The sequence below is a fragment of the Notamacropus eugenii genome, chromosome 2 (assembly GCF_028372415.1).
Source record: "Notamacropus eugenii isolate mMacEug1 chromosome 2, mMacEug1.pri_v2, whole genome shotgun sequence".
NCBI lineage: Eukaryota > Metazoa > Chordata > Mammalia > Diprotodontia > Macropodidae > Notamacropus > Notamacropus eugenii.
The window spans coordinates 117,842,294-117,862,585 of record NC_092873.1 but is presented as its reverse complement, the minus strand read 5'-3'; the positions used below and the strand labels follow the sequence as shown (position 1 = coordinate 117,862,585).

At 37.0% G+C, this 20,292-nt stretch overlaps 1 protein-coding gene across 10 annotated transcripts in view; it reads left to right on the top strand.

The window, feature by feature from the left end:
• PKHD1 (PKHD1 ciliary IPT domain containing fibrocystin/polyductin) overlaps nt 1–20,292 on the top strand; it is a 640,097-nt gene that overhangs the window by 402,139 nt on the left and 217,666 nt on the right. For 9 of the 10 annotated variants that reach the window (XR_011974315.1, XR_011974316.1, XM_072642432.1 and 6 more), the window contains one exon: nt 16,922–17,059. The exons of the other annotated variant lie outside the window; for it this stretch is intronic. Coding sequence is in view for 7 of the 9 variants with exons in the window: in XM_072642432.1 (XP_072498533.1) it covers nt 16,922–17,059 (138 nt within the window). In the remaining 2 variants the exon portion in view is untranslated. The remainder of the gene's footprint in view (nt 1–16,921; nt 17,060–20,292) is intronic. 10 annotated transcript variants of the gene reach the window in all.

The window sequence follows — 20,292 nt, the reverse complement described above, 5'->3', positions numbered from 1 at the left end:
TCTTTTATGAGGTATAAAAACTACAAAAATTGGGTTAAGTATTTGTTCAGAGGCTATATGTAGGTCAGTGTAATATTGTATGAAAAAGAGATTCTAAACGTTTTCTGTCATCTGTTGGCCTTCAAGTGTTGTCTGTGTCTTCTGCAAAACTCCCCCCAAATTTGCATTTAATTTCTCGTGCAGGTCTGTGATATATTGAAACTGTGATGGGGACCCTGTATGATAACTGTAAATGAATCAAAGCAAAGTAATTTGAGGGAGAAGTAAGCAATAATCACTTGGGGGTATCAGGAGAGTTTTCAAGTACATACTGAAGGTATATTCTCACTAGGCCAGACACATGAGTAGGAAGGAAATTAGCATTTACTAAGTGCCTGCTATGTGCCAGGAATTAGGCTAAGCACTTTGTAAATATTATGCCATTTAATTCTTATGATTACCCTGGGGGGTTGGTGTTACTATGATCTTAATTTTACAGTGGGAGAAACTAAGACAGAGGTTAAATGACTTCTTGGGGACACATAGCAAATAATTGTCTGATGACAGAACCTAACTTAGGTCTTCCTGACCCCACACCCTGCACTTCATCCACTATGCCAGCCAGCTACCTATGGGATATGAGACACAGCTTCCAGAACAGAGTTATGTATCAGTGTCCTACAAGATAGGCTGTGTGTAGTAACTGGGCTTGGAGCTCTCCATGGTAACCCTCTTGATCCAGTAGGTAAAACCAGAGTTAGGAATCACACTGCTCAAGAGGCTTCTTCTGTCTGCTATGGGACTAATCCAAGTGAAAAGATGTATCAGCTAGGAAAGAGTGTGCTCCCTCCCCTCTTAAATAGAGTTCTCTGCCTTCTAGTGTTCTCAGTAGGCTCACCTCATTATCTTGGCCCCCCCTGGTGAGCTGGTAGCCTTTCATTTAAGAACAGCTTGTTTCCTCTTTTCTCCTTCCACCTGAGCAGTTGATTGACCTCCTGTGGCTTGGCACCTGAGGAACTGATAGGTCTGGTGTGGCTTGCCAACTAAGCAGTTGACGGCTCTCCTGGGATTTACCACCTTCCTCCGCTCATAGGCCTCCTGTGGTTTAGCACCATGGCAGTTCACAGACCTCCCGTGGTTTTATCATTGAAGCAGCTTGCTGGATCTTCTGTTTGCAGTGAAATGGTTTCAGGGGTTACTTTTTCTTATTTGCATAGTTTGCAAGCACCTGCTTTTTGTTTTTTGGGTTTTTTGTATACATAATTATCAGAGGAAAGGCAGTGATGAGAAAACAGCATTGTCTACTTAGACTATTAACTGTGGACAAGGTGGTCTAAACTACGCCATTTGGTGTAGAGCTGTGACTGGTTAATTTATAACCAATATCTCATATCCTATGAATGAGAGCCAGTCTCAGAGGCATAAAGACCTGTTTTCAAATTTTGACTTTTACACACACAAGCTAGGGCAAATTGTTGAACATAATGACCCAGGAAACAAAAACTCCAGTGACACAAGATTTTTAAGTTGGAGAACTGTTGTTATTTAACAAGTAGGTCTTTGTCGAGGGTGTTTTTTATCAGGAAATTCCTTTTACATCTAAAATAATAAGTGCAGATAGGGGAAAATTTTGGTGAGAAATTCTAGCAATTTAAGAGGTATGTTAAGTCTTTTATGCCTGTATGGAAATATTGTAGCCACTGAAGTAATTGCATAAATGGTTTGCTGATATTACAGTGGGGTTAATGCTATTTCCAGAATATCTGAGAAACGAGGATGTTGTGAGTTTCGTATGTATATAAATGTGAAGAACTTTGCAAACCTTAAAACACTTTATAATACCAGTGGTTGCTGTTGGTATTATTATCATTATTAGCCTAAAGCCACCATGCCTTCAGTCTGGTGCTGATTTCATTCCCTGAATGAAATCTTCTTCTTCTTCACTCCCGCTAAGTTCAAGCAAAGTTTAGTGAGCAATACAAGGGTGTCCTGGCCTTCTCCCTGCTCCTCACAGATAGCACTCCATCTCCTGACTTAGTGACTTTGTGCTTCTTACCCTCTATGCCCAGAATATACTCCCTCTTCACCTCTACCTTGTAGAAGTCCTCAAAAATTCTAGTGCCCTCTCTTCCTAAACACTATTTTGTAGATCTTCTGAATACACATCTATCTGGACATGCCTTCTCCTCCACTGGAATATAAAGTTCTTTTAAAAAACCGTTTTTATTTAAAGTTTTGAGTTCCAAACTCTATCCCTCTCCCCTACCCCTCCCTTCCATGGTAAGATGGTAAGCAATCACATATAGGTTATATATGTGCAATTATATAAAGATTTCCACATTAGTCATTTTGTACAAGACCAGAATAAAAGAAAAAAATAAAAGAAAGTGAAAATTATCATGCTTCAGTGTGAACTCAAGCAATATCAGTTCTTTCTCTGAAGATGGATAGTATGATTCATCATTAGTCCTTTGGGATTGTCTTGAATCATCGTATTGCTGAGGATAGCTAAGTCATTCACAATTCTTCACTGAACAATGTTGCTACCGTGTACATCATTGTCCTGGTGTGTACATCATTGTCCTGGTTCTGCTCATTGCATTATACATTGGTTCATTTAAGTCTTTTCACGTTTTTTTTTTCTGAAATTATCCTGCTTGTCATTTCTTATAGCACAATAATATTCCATTACAATCCTACACCACAACTTGTTTATCCATTCCCCAATTGATAGTATCTCTTTGATTTCTAATTCATAGCCACCACAAAGAGAGCTTCTATCAGTATTACTGTACAACTAGGTCCTTTTCCCTTTTGTGGGGATATCTCTGGAATGTAGACGTAGTGATGGTATTGCTAGATCAAAGGGTATGCATAGTTTTATAGCCATTTGTGCACAGTTTAAAATTGCCCTCCAAAATGGTTGGGTCAATTCACAACTCCAGTGAGAGTACATTGGTGCATTGGTGCATTGGTATCCCACTTATCCCTCCAACATCCAATATTTTCCTTTTTTGTCTTTTAGCCAATCTGATAAGTGTGAGGTGGTATCTCAGAGGAATGTAAACTTCTTGACTTCTTGACATTAGGAATTTTTAATTTTTTATTTGTCTATTTTTGCATTTGTAATGCTAGCCCCTGGGACAGTACCTGACACATAACAGATACTTAATAGATGCTGGTTAATTGATCTCTTGGGACTGTAAGAGGGGATTAATGGTAGAATATTGACAATATGAAAGGAACATTGGAGTCCTAGTTTCCTAGCTTAGGGAGTTGTGGGTACTGGAAAGAGGGGGTTAGGGAAAGAGGGCTTGGAAGTGGGGAGAGTGGAACATCAAAGACAAACTTCAGTTACTTCACAGGAGTCTTTTTTGTTTCTGTCCCCCCTTCCCCTGGAATAGGTTTTTTAAAAAAATATTATTTTAAAAGCAATTAGAGACAAGATGTCAACAAATTTTAGTGATGTCCCTTTTTCCATTCGATTCACCAAAACTTATGTTGTGTCCATTTTGCTCAAGGATTTTTTCTTTGCTATGCAATCTGACAAGGGAATCCAAGGTACCTTGTTAGTGAATCTTCTCTGGGAATCTCCTAGAGATGAGCTTCTTAAGCTGGGATGCACAAACTGTTAAAAATATTGTGACAAATTTATTTCAATATAGTTGGACTCCTTTAATGTTCCTATGTATTATATATTTTTATCATTCATTTTCTAGAACTTTGAGTTCCAAATTCTCTCCTTCCCTCCCCTTTATCCTTTTTGAAAAGACAAGTGATTTGCTATAGATTTTACATATGAAGTCATGCAAGGCACATTTTCATATTAGCCATGATGCAAAAAAAATCTGACAAAAATCCAAGAAAAATAAAAGAAGGAAACAAAAGCATGCTTTGATCTATATTCAGACTTCATCAGTTCTTTGTCTGGAGGTGGATAGAATTTCTCATCATAAGCCCTTCAGAATTGTCTTCTATTACTAGAATAGCTAAGTCATTCAAAACTGACTATTGTATAATACTGATATTACTGTGTACAATGTTCTCCTGGTTCTGCTCATTTCACTTTGTATCAGTTCATGCAAATCTTCCCCAGTTTATCTGAAAGCATCCTGTTCATCATTTCTTGTAGCACGATAGTATTCCATTACAATCATACATTAAAACTCATTCAATCATTCCCTAGCTGATGGGCATTCCCTCAATTTTCAATTCTTTGTTACCACAAAAGGAGCTGCTATAAATATATTTGTGCATATAAGTTATTTTCTTTTCTTTTGACTTCTTTGGAATATAGACCTAGTAGTGGTATTGCTGGAACAAAGGATATGCACAATTTTATAGCTCTTTGGTCATAGTTACAAATTGCTCTCCAGAATAGTTGAATCAGTGTACAACTTTACCAACATTATATTAGTATTTTAATTTTTCTGCAGCCCTCCAATATCTGTCATCTTCCTTTTCAGGCATATTAGTTGATCTAATATGCGTGAGATAGTACCACAAGTTATTTAATTTCTCCAATCAATAGTGATTTAGAGTATTTTTAATATGACTATAGATAACATTGATTTTCAGTGACTAGTATTCTTATAAATTTGACTCTGTTCTCTATATATTTGAGAAATGGGACCCTTACTGCTACAAAATATTTTACCCCCAGTATGCAACTCCATTTCTAATCTTGGCTACATTGGTTTTGTTTGTATGAACGCTTTATAATTTAAATGTCATTGAAATTATCTGTTTTATATCCCATAATGCTATCTCTGATATTTGATCATAAATTCCTCCCTTATCTGTAGATGTAACATATAGAATATTCCTTGCTCCTCTAATTTCTGAACATGTTTATCTGTATTTAGTTCCTGACAAATCACTTTCTAATTTCCAAGAAATTTTTCTCAGGTAGTGAGTTTTTGTCCTAAAAGCTTGGATCTTTGGGTTTCTCAAACACTAGAATATAATGGTCCTCTACTACTATGTATTGTGTACCTAATTAATTCCACCACTCTTGTTCCTTACTTAGCATCAGATTGTTTTGAAGCAAATAGAGTTGAGTGACTTGCCTAAGGGCACATAGCTATTAACTTGTCTGAAGCCAGATTTGAATTGAGGAAGATAAGTTTTCCAGATTGTGGCAGGTTTCTAGCCTAATACAACCTGGAGGGTCAACAGGAAGTTCTGTTGCACCATATTCGGAGAGGAGACAGTCTAGTATACAAGCTGCACCAGTGCTGACTCCAGCATAGTAAAGTCAGAGCAGACCCCAGCAGACTGAATCACTAGTAGTAGTGGTGATTCCCAGACCTCTGGAGAGGGTCTGTTAGAACTGGATGAGAGAGAAGCACAGTCCTGTACAGGACTCATGGCAGCAGCCACAGCTACTCCTGGGTCTACCAGCCCACAGACTGAATGTTTGAAAACCACCTATTTGAACTTCTGGGAGCCAAGATAGCAGAGTAAGCAGTAAGTCACTCTTATTCTCCGTTGCTGACCTTGAAAAACCCAAAGAATATTGACCCAGAAAACTCTGGAATAGTGGAGTCAGCAGAAAGGGTATGGCAGTTTTTCAGCTCAGTAAGATAGGAGGATTAATGGGAAAGGTCCCTCTTGATGTGACTGAAGGGGATCAGTACAGGATAGGAGGTGTCCCAGCAAGTCCCACTTTAGTGAAACAGCAGGAGATCCTAAGCCCAGGGTAGAGGGACAGGCAAGCACCAACACCAGGCACATACCACCTCCAGCTCAGCACCAGGTAAATTACTAGAGCATTATAACACCCAACTGCAAACACCTGAGGCCCCAGCACAGAAAAGCAGTAACCAGGTCCCTAGCCCCTAGCACAAGAACTCAGACAGTACCCCCTAGGCCCCAGAAGCAAGAATCAAATTTAAAAGCCAGAAAAAAGGAAAACAACATAAGCAGGAAGAGTAAAAGACCATATTTCTCTATGACCATAGAGAAATATCTTGATGACAGGGAAGATCAAAACACACATTCAGGAGAGGGGAAATAGACTGGTCTCAAGCCTAAAAAGCCTTCTTGGAAGAGCTCAAGAAGGAATTTAAAAGTCAAATAAGAGAGAAAGAAGAAAAAAATAAAAACACAACTTATAAAATAGACAAAAAGTACACTGAAGAGAACAACTCCTTAAATAGTAGAATTGGCCAAATGGAAACGGATGTGCAAAAGCTAACTGAAGAAAATAATTCATTAAAAATTAGAATTGGGCAAGTGAAATCTAATGATTCTATAAGACATCAAGAATCAGTCAAACAAAATCAAAAGAATGAAAAAATAGAAGAAAATGTAAAATGCCTCATTGGAAAAACAACTGACCTGGAAAATAGCTCCATGAATTATTGGTCTATCTGAGAACCATGTTGGAAAAAAAAAAAAAAGCCTGGACAGCATCTTTGAAGAAATCAACAAGGAAAGCTTCCCTGAGGTCCTAGAACCAGAGGATAAAAGTCATTGAAAAAATCCACCAAGTACCTCTTAAAAGAGATCCTAAATTGAAAATACCAAGGAATATTGTAGTCAAATTCAAGTGTTTTCTGAATTTTTTGAGATAATTGTAAGATCTTTGGTTGTTTTTGTTGTTGATGTGGTCAATTAAGTTGATTGTTTTTCTAAAATTGAACCGGCCCTGCATTCCTATTATAAATCCCATACGATCTTAGTCTATGATCTTTGCAACATATTACTATAATTTCCTTGTATTTCATTTACAATTTTTGCATAAATATTCATTAGGGAAATTGGTCTACAGTTTTCTTTCTCTGTTTTTGCTCTCCCTGGTTTAGGAATAAGCACCAGATTTGTGTCATTAAAAGGAATTTGGTGGGACTCCTTTGCCCATTTTCTCAAAAAGTTTATATAATATTGGAATTAATTGTTCTTTGAATGTTTGTTAGAATTCATTTCTGAATCCTTGTGCTTCTGGGGATTTTTTTCCTTAGGGAGCTCATTGATGACTTGTTCAATTTCTTTTTCTAAGATAGGTTTATTTAAGTATTGGATTTTGTCTTCTGTTAATCCGGGCAATTTACATTTTTGTAAATATTCATACATTATGCTAAAATAAGTTGTTAGATTTATTAACATATAATTGGACAAAATAGCTCCTAATAATTCCTTTAATTTCATCTCCATTGTGGTGAATTTACCCTTTACATTTTTGATAATAGTAATTTTGATAATTCTTTTTAAAAAATCAAATTAAACAATGGTTTATCTATTTGATTGTTTTTAAAAATAAAACCAGCTCTTAATTTTATTTATTATTTTAATGGTTTTCTTATTTTCAATTCTATTAGTCTCTCCTTTCATTTTTAGTATTTCTAATTAGATGTTTATTTGGAGATTTGTAATTTGTTTTTGTTCTAGTTATTGTTTGTGTAATGTCCAGTTCATTGATCTACTCTTTATTTCTGTTATTGATATTAATGTTTAGAGACATAAATTCCCTGCTGGTACATCTTCTAAATTTTGGCATATTGTCTCATTGTTGTCATTCTTTTTAATAAAATTATTTATTTTTTCCATTTGTTCTTTGACCCACTCACTCTTTAGGATTAGATTAGTTTCCATTCAATTTTTAATCTATGTGTCCATGGCCCTTTATTAAATGTAATTTTTACTGCATTATGATCTGAAAAGTATGCATTTGATATTTCTGCTTTTCTACATTTAGTTGTGAGATTTTTAGCCCTAATGCATGATCATATTTTTATGAAGGTGCTGCTGAAAAAAGTATACTCCAGAGGTCTATATATCTAACTTTTTAAAAATTCTATTCATGTCCTTAATTTCTTACCTGTTTATTTTTTGGTTAGATTTATCTAGTTCTGAGAGAATGTTGAGGTCTTCCTTTAAAATGTAGTTTACCATCTATTTCTTCCTATAACTCCTTTCACTTTTCCCTTAAGAATTAGAATGTTATACCCCTTGGTGTATGTATGTTTAGTATTGATATTACTTCACCGTTTCTGGTACCTTTTAGCATGTTTTAGGGTCCCACTTTTTCCATTTGACCAATTCTGTTTCTCTTATATTTTTTCTTCTGTATTTATGTGTGCTTCTTTTGCCAAGCTGTTGACCCTCTTTTCATAATTTTCTTGTATCCCTCTCATTTCTATTCCTAATTTCCCCTCTACCTGTCTTATTTGAATTGTAAAATCCTTTTTGAGCCCTTCTAGGAATTTTTTTGGGGATTGTACCCAATCACATCTTTTTTTGAGGCTTTTTATGTTGGTTGTTGTCCTTCATTCTTGAAGAAGACCAAAATGACATCACCATGATACAGTGAAATTTCAATGTGTATGACTGTAGCTGATCAGTCCAATAGGAATTCAAAATACTCTATCACAGATTGAGCACAGATAGTTCATGTGAACATTTGGGGTGAATACTCCAAATTTTCACATCCTATGTTTCCTTTGTGCTGTTTCAATTCTGCTTTGCTCATAGAACACAACACCCTTTCTGATATGGGCATGCCATGCTGAGCAGTCCTGTGCCAGTGTCTCCTATGTTGCACAATCAAATCCAAAGTTCTTGTCCTTGTATTGCTTCTTCTGACCACAATGTGATCGCCTACCCCATGCGAGTTCTCCATAAAGACAACTTGTCTTTTTGGCAAGCATACCTTTTGCATTCAAACATTATGGCCAGCCCATGGGAGTTGCACTCTCTGAAGCATAGTTTGAATGCTTGGAAGTTCATCTTGAACAAGGACCTCAGTGCTCATACCTTATCCAGCTAGGTGATCCTCAAAAATCTTCCTAAGACAGTTCAAATGGAAGTGATTCAGTTTCCTGGCATGGTGCTGGTAGACTATCCATGTTTCACAGGCATACAACAATGAAGTCAGCACAACAGTTCTGTAGACCTTCAGTAGTCAGTCTAATACCTCTTCTCTCCCAAAGTTTTCTTTGGAGCCTCCCAAACACTGAGCTAGCTCTGGCAATGTGTGCATCAGCCTCATTATCAATGTGTACATCCCTGGAAAGTACACTACCAAAGTAAGTGAGCTTATCCATAGCATTAAAACTTCTGCATTTGTTGTAACTGATGGTTCCACATATGGATGGTGTGGTGGTGGCTGATAGAGCACCTGTGTCTTGGTAGTAATTATTAGGCCAAAATTAGAAAAGGCAGCAGAGAATTGATCCATACTTTGTTGCATCTCAGCTTCAGAGACTGCATTGAGTGCACAGTCATCTGCAAACAGAAAATCATGCACCATCACTTCCTCCACTTTGGTCTTGCTCTGTAATCTTTTCAGATTGAAGAATTCACCATCAATGCAGTAGTTGACCTTGATGCTATGTTCATCCTCATTGAAAGCATTTGACAGTATGATTGAAATCATCATGCTAAAAAGCATAAGAGTAAACACACAGCCCTGTTTCACTTCATTGGTGACTGTGAAGGCATGAGAACTTTGTCCATTGTCCAGAATGTGGGCAAAAATGCCATTATGAAATTGATGTACAATACTGATGAACTTCTCTGGGCAACAAAATTTTGACATAGTTTTCCATAAGCCCTCATGACTAACAGTGTCAAAGGCCTTGGTCAGATCTGCAAACATCATGTACAGACTTCTGTTCTGCTCTTGGCATTTCTCCTGGAGTTGTCAAGCAGCAAACACCATATTGACTATTCCTTGGCCCTTTCTGAAGCCACAATGGCTCGCGGGTATATGTGCTTCTTCCAGGTGAAGGATCAGCCTATTAAGGAAGACTCTAGTAATTTTGCCCGCAATGACTAAGAGAGAGATCCCCCTGTGATTGTCACAGGACAATCTATTCCCTTTACCCTTATAGAGATGGACAATGGAGGCATCTTTGAACTCCTGGGGGATAACCTCCTCTTCTCATCTAACTTGGAAAATTTCAGTCAGCTTTTGCATGAGCGATGGTCCCCATATCTCGTAAATCTCAGCTGGAATACAATCAGCACCAGGTGTTTTGCCACATGAAAGGAGCCATAATGGCCCTCAAAACTTCTTCTTCGTTTGGAAGTTCAGCTAAAGAGGGATTGACTTCAACCTGAGGTAAGCTAAGGAGGGGTTGACTACAACCTGGGGTAAATGGTCAATGGCTTCAGCATTGATTGATGATGGTCTGTTGAGAACACTAGGGCAGTGTTCAGTGCATCTCTCTAGGATCATTTCTTTATCACTAATCAACATGGCTCCATCAGCACTGAGTAGTTGTGATGCACCATAAGATTTTGGTCCATAAATAGCTTTTGGGGAAATCATAAAAGCCCTTTGGATTGTTACTATCAGCATAAAACTGAATTTCATCTGCCTTCTTACTGAGAAATGCCAGGAGCAGAACAGAGGTCTGCACACAATGTTTGCAGATCTGACCAAGGCCTTTGACACTGTTAGTCATGGGGGCTTATGGAAAATTATGTCAAAATTTAGTTTTCTCATCTGAGACTATTAGACTAGATGACTTTTGAAGATTTCTTCCAGTTCAAGATCAAGGATTTATTTTTTTTTTCTGAAGATATATTGATTCTCTTTGTCATCTTTAGATCAGTCTAACTTTGGCTCATCCTCAGATTAGAAATCAGCTGATGATTATATTTGGAATGCATAACTTATAAAGGCTAATGGAAACAATCTGCACTGGGGAAAACAGTGCAATTGGAGCTTTTGAGGTATTAAAAAGCATGCAAATATGTGAGTGCAGCTAAATAGCTTCTTTTATTCTGAATTTAAATACATTAAAAATGCCCTTTTATCTGTTGATAAAGCACATATTCTTTTTTTCAAGTATCTCAGGCTCACAGGGCAAGGTGGAGCCAGGTTCTAACTTCTAGCTTTGGAAAGTTTAGCCTTGTTCTCCCTCTTCATCCTGTGACATTAAAGAAAAAAATGAGAGACTCTTTTTAATAAATCTCTTCAAGAGTGAATGAGTGCTACTGGCAGTATCCCATCTCAATCCTTTGTCTCCTCATTAAGAGAACCAGAATGTATCTTTCAACTTCAAAATCCAAAGTCAGTAGGAAGAAACTCATAAACACATAAAACATTGACTCCTTTCTTGGGTAAAAATGCTAACACTCTCAGAAAGCTGCAATTCATCTTGTTCTTATATGTGATATGTCTTTTACAGCTTATCTTCAGTGTCTAAGCATTATAATAATGAGATGCTACAAAAAGTTTAACACATAAATCTTCCTATTATATTGAGAAAATATTTTTGGGGAGTTAGGAGCAGTCAGCAATATAAGAATACCTTAGCTTAAACATTTTATTCATTGATCTAAAAACTTGATATTTTTAAACTTTGGGGGGGATATTATACAGTTCTAATTTTGTCAGTTCCTCCTTCCCTATGCCAACCTTGTTCCCTTTCTGGTGTTTTTTTTTTTTTTATAATTTCTAAGGTTGATTCATCCTAATGATATATTAGCAAGTAGAATGGAACTTTCCCCATATTCTGCTGCAGTGTCTTCACACCCACACAAACAGTCGTCCTTTCCTAAGAATGACTCTGAGTAGTGAATAAGATTTTTATGTTCCGACTCATACAGAGGGCCAGTCTGGAAAAAAATAATAATTGGGAAGATGATGACAGGAAAATGACCACTGGGAATTAGACAGACTGTAAAGTTAGCAACTCTTTGAAAAGAGCTCGGATATAAAAAGAAGTTCCTATTTCTTAATTGTTATTTGTTCTCATAGATCTATAGGAGGGTGAGCTCCTCAGAAGATCAAATTCCAACAACTCCATAAATTAGTGTGACTTGAAATGATTATCAATCAATTTAACCTTTCATCTTTAAGTGCTATTTATGTACAGGAAACAGTCATCCCTTTTTAGAATGCTGTCCTTTGGATGCATCTACCCTCCTCATAAATTAAGATGTTGCCTTATTTGAAAGAACAAATAGATTCTATAAAGCAGGCTTTCTTAAATATTGGAGGGAGTCTGGTGAAACCCAGGGACCTTCTCAGAATAATGTTTTTAAAGGCACAAAGTAAAATATAGGGTTATGAAGGAAACCAATGATATTGAAATGTAGTTATCAATATACATGTAAACTTGCACATAGTGTATATACATATGTATAAATACACACATACATACATATGTACAGGCACAGAAACTTGAGACCATATGTACATATCTAGATGTGAATGTATATATATATATATATATATACATACAAGCACATGCACAAGTTCACAACCCTCAGGATAATAACCATTGTTCTAACAAGAGATGTCTCCTGTGGAGGCAACATACCCCAACTCTGAGTGTGAAAATCATTTTTACAAAGCTTCTTTTCAAAAGTTCAAAAAAAAAAAAAGAAATACTATTTTGAAATAGAAATCTTGTAATTTTTCGGTCATTTGGAACACTGTAACTTTTTCCTGATATGCACTGACCAGAAACAAAAATAAAAACAAAACCCCAAACTTGTATTGATATTAAATTCTTGCATTTTTACTTTGTATAGAGAAAGTTTAAGAAATTCTGAATGACTAATAATTATAATTAGTCCTATATTTTGTAACTTTCATTTGTCACTCAAAGCTTTCTATTCCTGTGTTAAAATGCAACTGAGAATACATCAATGACAATGGAGGAGTTGTAGCAAAAAGTCCTTTCTACCTAAGTTATGGAGCTTATGCCAATGACTGTCATATAAACACTAAGAATGTCCTGAATCGTCCATGTACATGTGACCCTGTCATTATTCCCAGGCTCTGTGCCCTTTGCCCTTGATCCCATTACAACAAGATTTAGGGAAGTGTCAGACTCTTGGAATGTTACACAATAGTGACCTTGATTCCCCAACTTACTTGAGAGAAGAAATGAGTTTAAGCCTAATTTGGAGACTATATTGAGTTCTTTGTTATTAGAGTGTCCAAATGACTTCCATCCTAAAAGAGTCTGTGGACTTCTGAGAGAGACATCTCCAATGCTGGCTTGTTATATTGTTATGTGTGAGACACACATTCATGGTCTCCAGTGTTGGACAATGATCTATTCCCCATTACATGGATGTTATAGCTAGGTTGTCTGCTAAGGAACAAATGCTTCTGGTTTCGGTTGGTCTTATTATATAATAATAGTAGTAATAATAATAAATAATATCTGACATTGATACGGAATCTAAGGTTTGTATGGTATTTTTATTATTTGGTTCTCACAAGTATCCTTTATAGCTGTCATAATTATAGCCATTTTACTGATAAAAAGCTAAAGGTGAGATAGCCTACATGACTTGTAGAGTCAGAGAACTTGCATCTGAGAACCCAGATCTTCTTGTCTTTCAATCCAGAATCAGGAATGCTATGCCATTTTGTTCCTCTTCCCTTGCATATGGTAGATGAATTATTGGTAAATTGCTGCAATTATTAGAATTGCTTAGTATTAGAAATTGAATTTTTATTCTCACCCTTTCCACTCCAAAGGTTATCCCTCTATCAGGCACAGCCTTTCTGGAAAAACCTCGAAAAAGCATTAGAAAGGGAATGCAAAAGATAATAGGGAAGAAGATTGGTTATTTATTGCTTGACGGCTTGATCAACTGGTAAGAGGATGTGATTTAGAACCAAGAGGCAACATGTCCTGTCCTGAGCCCCTTAGGGTGAATGTCAATCTTTAATTACATCTGGAGCTCATTAGTTCTTTTGCTAGCCCCTTTCCAGATCATCTCCCTCATCAGCCTCCCATTGAGTCACAGAAAGCCCAGATGGTTCCCTCCATATGCCAACGCTCAAGTCCTTAAGGAGAAAGGATTGGTCTAAGGAGGAAGGATTGGTCATTGACATAGTAAAATGCTGTGACTTAACAGTGGCAATGACAACATGGTGGGCACCTTGACTTTCACTGGCAATTCTTTATTTGAATACACTTATACTTCCAAATATATTGAGGAACTGTGATTTCATTTGTGTGATGACTCCCTGCTCTCATGAACAATCAAACCCCTCCTTACCTTAGTAGATAGTTTTATGAGTTGCTGTGACTGAAAAACAATGCATTCCCTAATGATTAATCATTCATCTGGTGTTGCTTAGCTTTCCTTATGTATATTCTATAAAGGAATTCTACTGATAAGTCATTCTGACTGATGGCTCTTATATTGCCATAAGTTTCAGTGAAGGCATGTTGTTGCTTGGGTTTGGGCCTGATCTGTTCCACTTTGACTGAGTAAGTAGTCAGACTGACTATTGTTCATAATGGTCACATGGGAATATAGCAGGAGGCTTAGGACAACATGTTGGTAATGTTAACTGGCTGCTGAGGGTAGGGCTTAAATTATATGTGGTTAGAGACTGATAGATCCAAGTCAAGAGAGAAATGAGTATAGTTTCAGGGCTATAGTGAAGAAGAGAGAGAATCAAACCAGGAATGAGGGACATAGATTTTAGGGGAGAGAAATCAATGCTGAATATCAGGAAGAATAGATAGATGGGTGGCTAGTGAGATAGTTCAAAAGTGAAAAAGGAGAAAGGTCAACTTTCCTGGCTAGGCTGAGGTCAGAGGCAATTGCAGGGCAAGTTGTAGTAGAAGAGATATTCAAAGAAATACAGTCTTTAAACCTGGGACTTTTGCCTAGTCTTCCTCTCTGGGGCCTGCCACAATGCTATTGTTTAGGCCCAACTCTGTTGCCCATAGCTGCTACAGTACTAGCCAGCCAGATCCTGCCAGTCAGCCCTCTTCTCTGTCAAGTGACTTAATATTTTCTGGACACTAGGTCTGGAATCAGGTTCTGGGTTTGGATTTCACATCTGTCAATCTATATGACCTTGGGAAAGTCACTTAACCTTCTTGGGACTCAGTTTGCCCACTTGTAAAAGGAGAAATTTGGAGAAGAAGGTCTCCAATATCCTTTCTAGCCCCATATCCGATCTTATGAAGCAAGGAAGGGAGACAGTGAAAGATTTTTTCTTTAATATGAGCCTTTTCGGTAACTTCCTATCAATCACTAACTACCTTGTGAATTTTAGTAAGAAAAGAGCAAGCATGGTGCCTAAAATAATTCCAAAGAACCAATAAATCTATTGAGAAATAATTCATGGAAAGCTAATATATACATAGGGAGTTCCATAAAAAATGTTAAAGAGAAAAAAATATTCATTGAAGTAAGAATTAGGTTTAAGGCAACATGATCACTACTGAAAAAAGCCTTGCAGATGTTGATGATTTTAAGTACTAGGTTTTTGCGGGCAAACTTACTCCAAATCCTTGATTTTTATTGAATTACAACAGACTTCAGAGAGTAGTGCTTTAGAGTCCATGAAATATTGACATTGTTTTAAAATACATATCCATTATTCATCATGTGCCGCACTATAACTTGCTACAAAGTCAATGAGTACAAGTTCTAGCTACTGAAGTTATAAGGAAGCTGCTGAGATGAAAGAGGAAATGAAGAACAGGTGTGTTAGGGATCCCCATGAGCTGCACAAGCCGTTGCCATAGATTAAAAAAGAAAGAGATTTGATTTGAAGTGAAACAATGAAAAAGGACAGTGACTATGTCTGTGGATTTCAGTTGAAGTACAAGCCAACTATTTGTTAGCATTATTTTATGCACTATTCATGTTAAACAGTTATAATGGATTTATTAACTATTGATTTAATTTTATATTTTTACTAATAAAAATCATTTTAGTGAATTAGCAGATCATAGATTTAGAACTGGAAGAGATCTTCAAGGTCATCTAGGCTAACTCCTCCCATTTTTTAAGTAATTCAGCTAAGTCTCAGAGCGGTTAAGTGACTTGCTCTAGGTCTCGCAGGTTTTTTTTTTTTTTTGGTGTGTTTTTACCAATCAAACTCCTTTAGTGAATTAATAAGAATCATATAACAATAATAATAGATAGAATTTGTCTAGTACTTTAAGGTTTCCAAAGTACTCTACAAATATTATTTCTTTACATCCTCAAAATCAGCTTATTATTATTACCTCTCCCCCCCCATTAAATTGTAAACTCCTTGAGGACAGGAATTATCTTTTGCCTTTTCTTTTTTGTATCCTCAAGTAACTTGCTGTAGTTCACACTGTTGGGATTTTTTGGCGTATTTTTACTAATAAATTTCCTTTAATTAATTAATAATGATAATAGTAATAAGAATAATAAATAATAGCTAGAGTTTATATAGCACTTTAAGGTTCATACAGTGCTTTACGAATATTATCTCTTGATGCTCATAGCAGTCCCATTATTATCATCCCCCATTGAATTATAATCTCCTTCAGGGCAGAAACTACCTTTTTCTTCTTCTTGTACCCGTAATGCTTAGCACAGTGCCTGGCACATAGAAGGTGCTTAGTAAATATTGACTGATTGATTCTCATTTTACAGATAAGGAAACTGAGGTACAAGGAAGGTAAATGACTTTTTTCTAGGTCACACAGATAAAGGTGCCAGAGATAGGTTATGAATCCAGGTTGTCTGACTCTAAATCTAGCCCTTTTCTCTTTGTACCATGTCTTCTCCCAACTTTTCAAGAAACACATTTGTGAAAAGAAAAAAATTAAAGTCAGACAATCACATCTGTGACACTTGAGTGTAATGGAAATCCTAAAAAATGTATCATATGACCAATCTTATCCATGAAGAACAGATGATAAAATGTAACTGACTTTCTTTTGATGGAGAGGTGGGGATGAAGTGTATACAATGTTCCCTATACCATCAGACACAGTCACTGCGTCAGTTGGTTTTGCTTAATGTACATACAACGAGAGCTCATTGCAAGTATGTGATGGGGTCTATCCAGAATAACAGTGAAATAAAATGAAAAGTTATCAAAAAAAGTTCTTTTAAAAAGAAAGGAAGGCATTCAAATGAGCTCGTGTGTGACCTTACAAAGTTTGTCTCTGGGGGTATGGTGATGATTCTTCTGGTCTCTTACAGTTCTAAGTGGTTTCTATCTTTTCTTTCTCAGACAGGACCATCCTTGTAGACACCGAACTTCCTTTTCTCAAGGGTCTCTATATTCTGGGAACCCTAGAATTTCCTGTGAACCGGAGCAACATTTTAAATGTAGCTTGTATTATTGTTGCAGGTGGTGAACTGAAAGTCGGTAAGATTTATGTTAAGATTGCCAGGGATTTGGGGAGTCTAGCCAAATCATGCTTTGAAGTAGAGGAATCTGGGAAATAGATAGTCCCATATTAAATCACGTGTTAGATTGATTTTTTTTTTTTTTGGAGGGCTAGGGAAATAAGTCAGTTCATAAACAAGACTAGCCCTAGGCAAAATCATGACATCAGCAGCTTGCCATCTTTGGATTCTCACTTCCCTTTTCATCATCCACATTCTCTCATTCATTTACACCCTGATCGTATGTGACCAGGACTATCACTGTGTCCAGGACTCCCCCCACTGTGAAGTGCTTTACACTAAGCTTGCATTCCTGAGAATGCCTAATTCTGTAGCCCCACTTTCTCTCCCATTATCTCATATGGTGGTATAATAAATGGATTTGGAATCAGAGGAACTGACAGAATCCTAGTTGTCCCACTTATTTTCCCCTCCAGGTCTGTTTCCTCACCTGTAAACTGAGGGGATTGGACTACACCTTTTCTAAAGTCATGATTCTATGATATAGTGATAATATAATAATAATTAAGTAAAAAAAGAGTACTGGTCTTATCATTCGAAGGGTATGAATTCCATATATTGGTTTCCTACGTAAAACCTCTCTGTTCTTCAGTTTCCTCACTTATAAAATGGAGACAACAATAGTTGCACAGAATGCTTGCTGACCATACATGCCATCTACACATAAACTAGTATTATCCTTATTATGACCTTTCACTGTCTCTTTTTCTCGTGGCCTTGTATATGACTACCTTTCAGTTCTTAGAGAAACTAATTATTAATATAATGTTAATTCTGAAATCGATTTCCCCTCTTGTGTAGCTGTTTATTAAAAGAGGACTCTCAAAGAGAGAAAATACTTAACCCAAAGGAATAACTCTCTAATGGTGGGAATATGAAGTATGTAAAAACCTGCAGAAGGTAGAAAATGGGACTTTGGGCTAAGTCACTTCAGACATATATATTCTGCCCATATGTAAAGCTGTCCCTACTTACCAACTATATACATATATATATGTATGTATGTATATAGGTTCTTGGAATTACATAGTGTTGTCCCATGTAGCTTGCCTAGTGAATGTGCACTTCTATGGTGACAGTGACATATGTCGCCAAGTTGTCATAGATGGTTCCTAAAGAATAATATTCTATTACTTCCCTATTTTAACTTGTGGTATCAATTTTCTTCTCTTTGTTTACCATATACTTCACTCTTTTTTTTTTAAAAACCTCTTTTATAGAAAATGGTGGTGGTTTTTCTCTTTTGCCCATGTGTTCCAGGCCTCGAGGTAGCTTCTTGGAACCCATCTGTCCAATCCTGTGTATACCATGCCTGAAGGAAGGCTTTCAACCCATCTGTCCCATTCCACCACACCCTAAAGAAATCCCGACATGAAATAGATAATGAGACTGTTTAGTAAACAGATTTAATAGATGTGGACATTGGCACGGAGTGTTGCCAAAAGAGGATCTGATATCTGATGCCATCTGATCCACGGCCCAACCTTCTGGAGCTGAATTTCTTGGTGGCCTTGCTTTGAGGGCACCCGGTGCTGGCAGAAGATATCAGCTTTAACTAGGCTAGCTTTGCTCAGAGCTCTACATCTGCATGACAGATGCCAGCTTCATTTCCATTCCCCTATTCAATAATAGCCTCACTGGTCATGTAAGACCCTTATGAGAGAAGGATATGTTAGGTTGAGATCGTTTCTCATAGGACTTTTTTGAAGTGTTACTTTGGTTGCATGTACAACAAACAGCCCATGGAAGAGCAGTTGCTAGAATGTGAATGCTTTTTGGGCTTTCAGATACTGTATCATGACATATTAGTTGTGGGAGGGATGGTCTAGTCTAATCTAGGCTTAGATTAAGTACAACCTCATTCAAGAGTGGGCCTGTTTCCACAGTGGAGACCCCCAGAAAGAACTCACCCATGGGAGAAAGAGGTCAAATTACGGTCAAAGGACGTTTTAGTGTGAGAAGGCCCCACATACTAAGGAAAGTTCCACTGTGACAAAGCCATGGTGTCAAATCCAGAGAGAGTTAGAGTCATATTCAGGAGGGGAATAAAGCATGACCCATTATTCCTATACCCAAAATGGAAGAAACCTACCAGTAGAAGAGGAGGCCTGGCACAGAAGAGGGATTTTTCAGGATGAGAAGGCCTCAGGTTCTGAGAGAAGTTCCAAGGTGAGAAGGCAGCTTGGCCAACAGAATCTAAACAGCTTGTCCAATTTCACACAGTAAGCATCACAGGAGGAGATTAAACCCAGGTCCTCTGGTTCCAGAGCTAATACTCTTTCCATTATCACACTGCTTTCAAGACTGAATGTTGTAGCAAAAAAAGGATTATTGTTGGTGAAGCATAATGGCAGTACCATAACTTTACTTTAAAATATTTGGCAAAATCAAAGTCCTACATACCAATTGTGGGTATACTATTTAAAAACACCTACATATTTCAATGGATCAATTTCTATCAGAGTTGAGTGATGTTTCATTTATTTCAGCTAAGTCAGTCTTGCTCCTTTATTATCCTAAAATTATTTTTCATGCACTTAATAATTTCCCTATAGATACAAATACAAAATATTACCTGATGTTAAGGAGATTACATTCTCCTGGGAAAGAGAGGGGTGTAACAACATGTTCACAGATAAGTGATACAAGATACACAAATACACACATATATTTGCATATGTGTGTATATGTACATACACATGTATATGTATGTGTGTATATGAAAGTGATTGAGGTAGTACACTCTTGAATGAGATTGTACTTAATCTAAACCTTGAGATAAACCAGGGGTCCCAAGAGATACATAAGCAAGGAGGACATTCTAGAAAGGGAGGATATAACCTGTGCAAAAATGGTATGAGGGAAAGGGATGGAATTTCATGAATTATGAGTAGCAAGTAGACCCTTTGACTAGGAAACAGAGTACAAGGACTAATGGGGAACCAGCCTGAAAATATAAGGTGGAGTCAAATTATAAAGTGCTTTAAATCCCATACTGAGTTTGTGTTTTATATGAGAGGAAAGAGTCACTGAAGTTTCTTAAACAGGCGAGTGACATGGTCCTACTAATGCTTTATGTGAAGGATGTACCAGATAAGAGAGACTGGATGCAAGGAGACCATTTAGGAGGTAAAAGTCCAGGTGAAGGTTAATAAGCCTGAACTGTGGTGTGAATAGAAAGGAGGTGAGTGG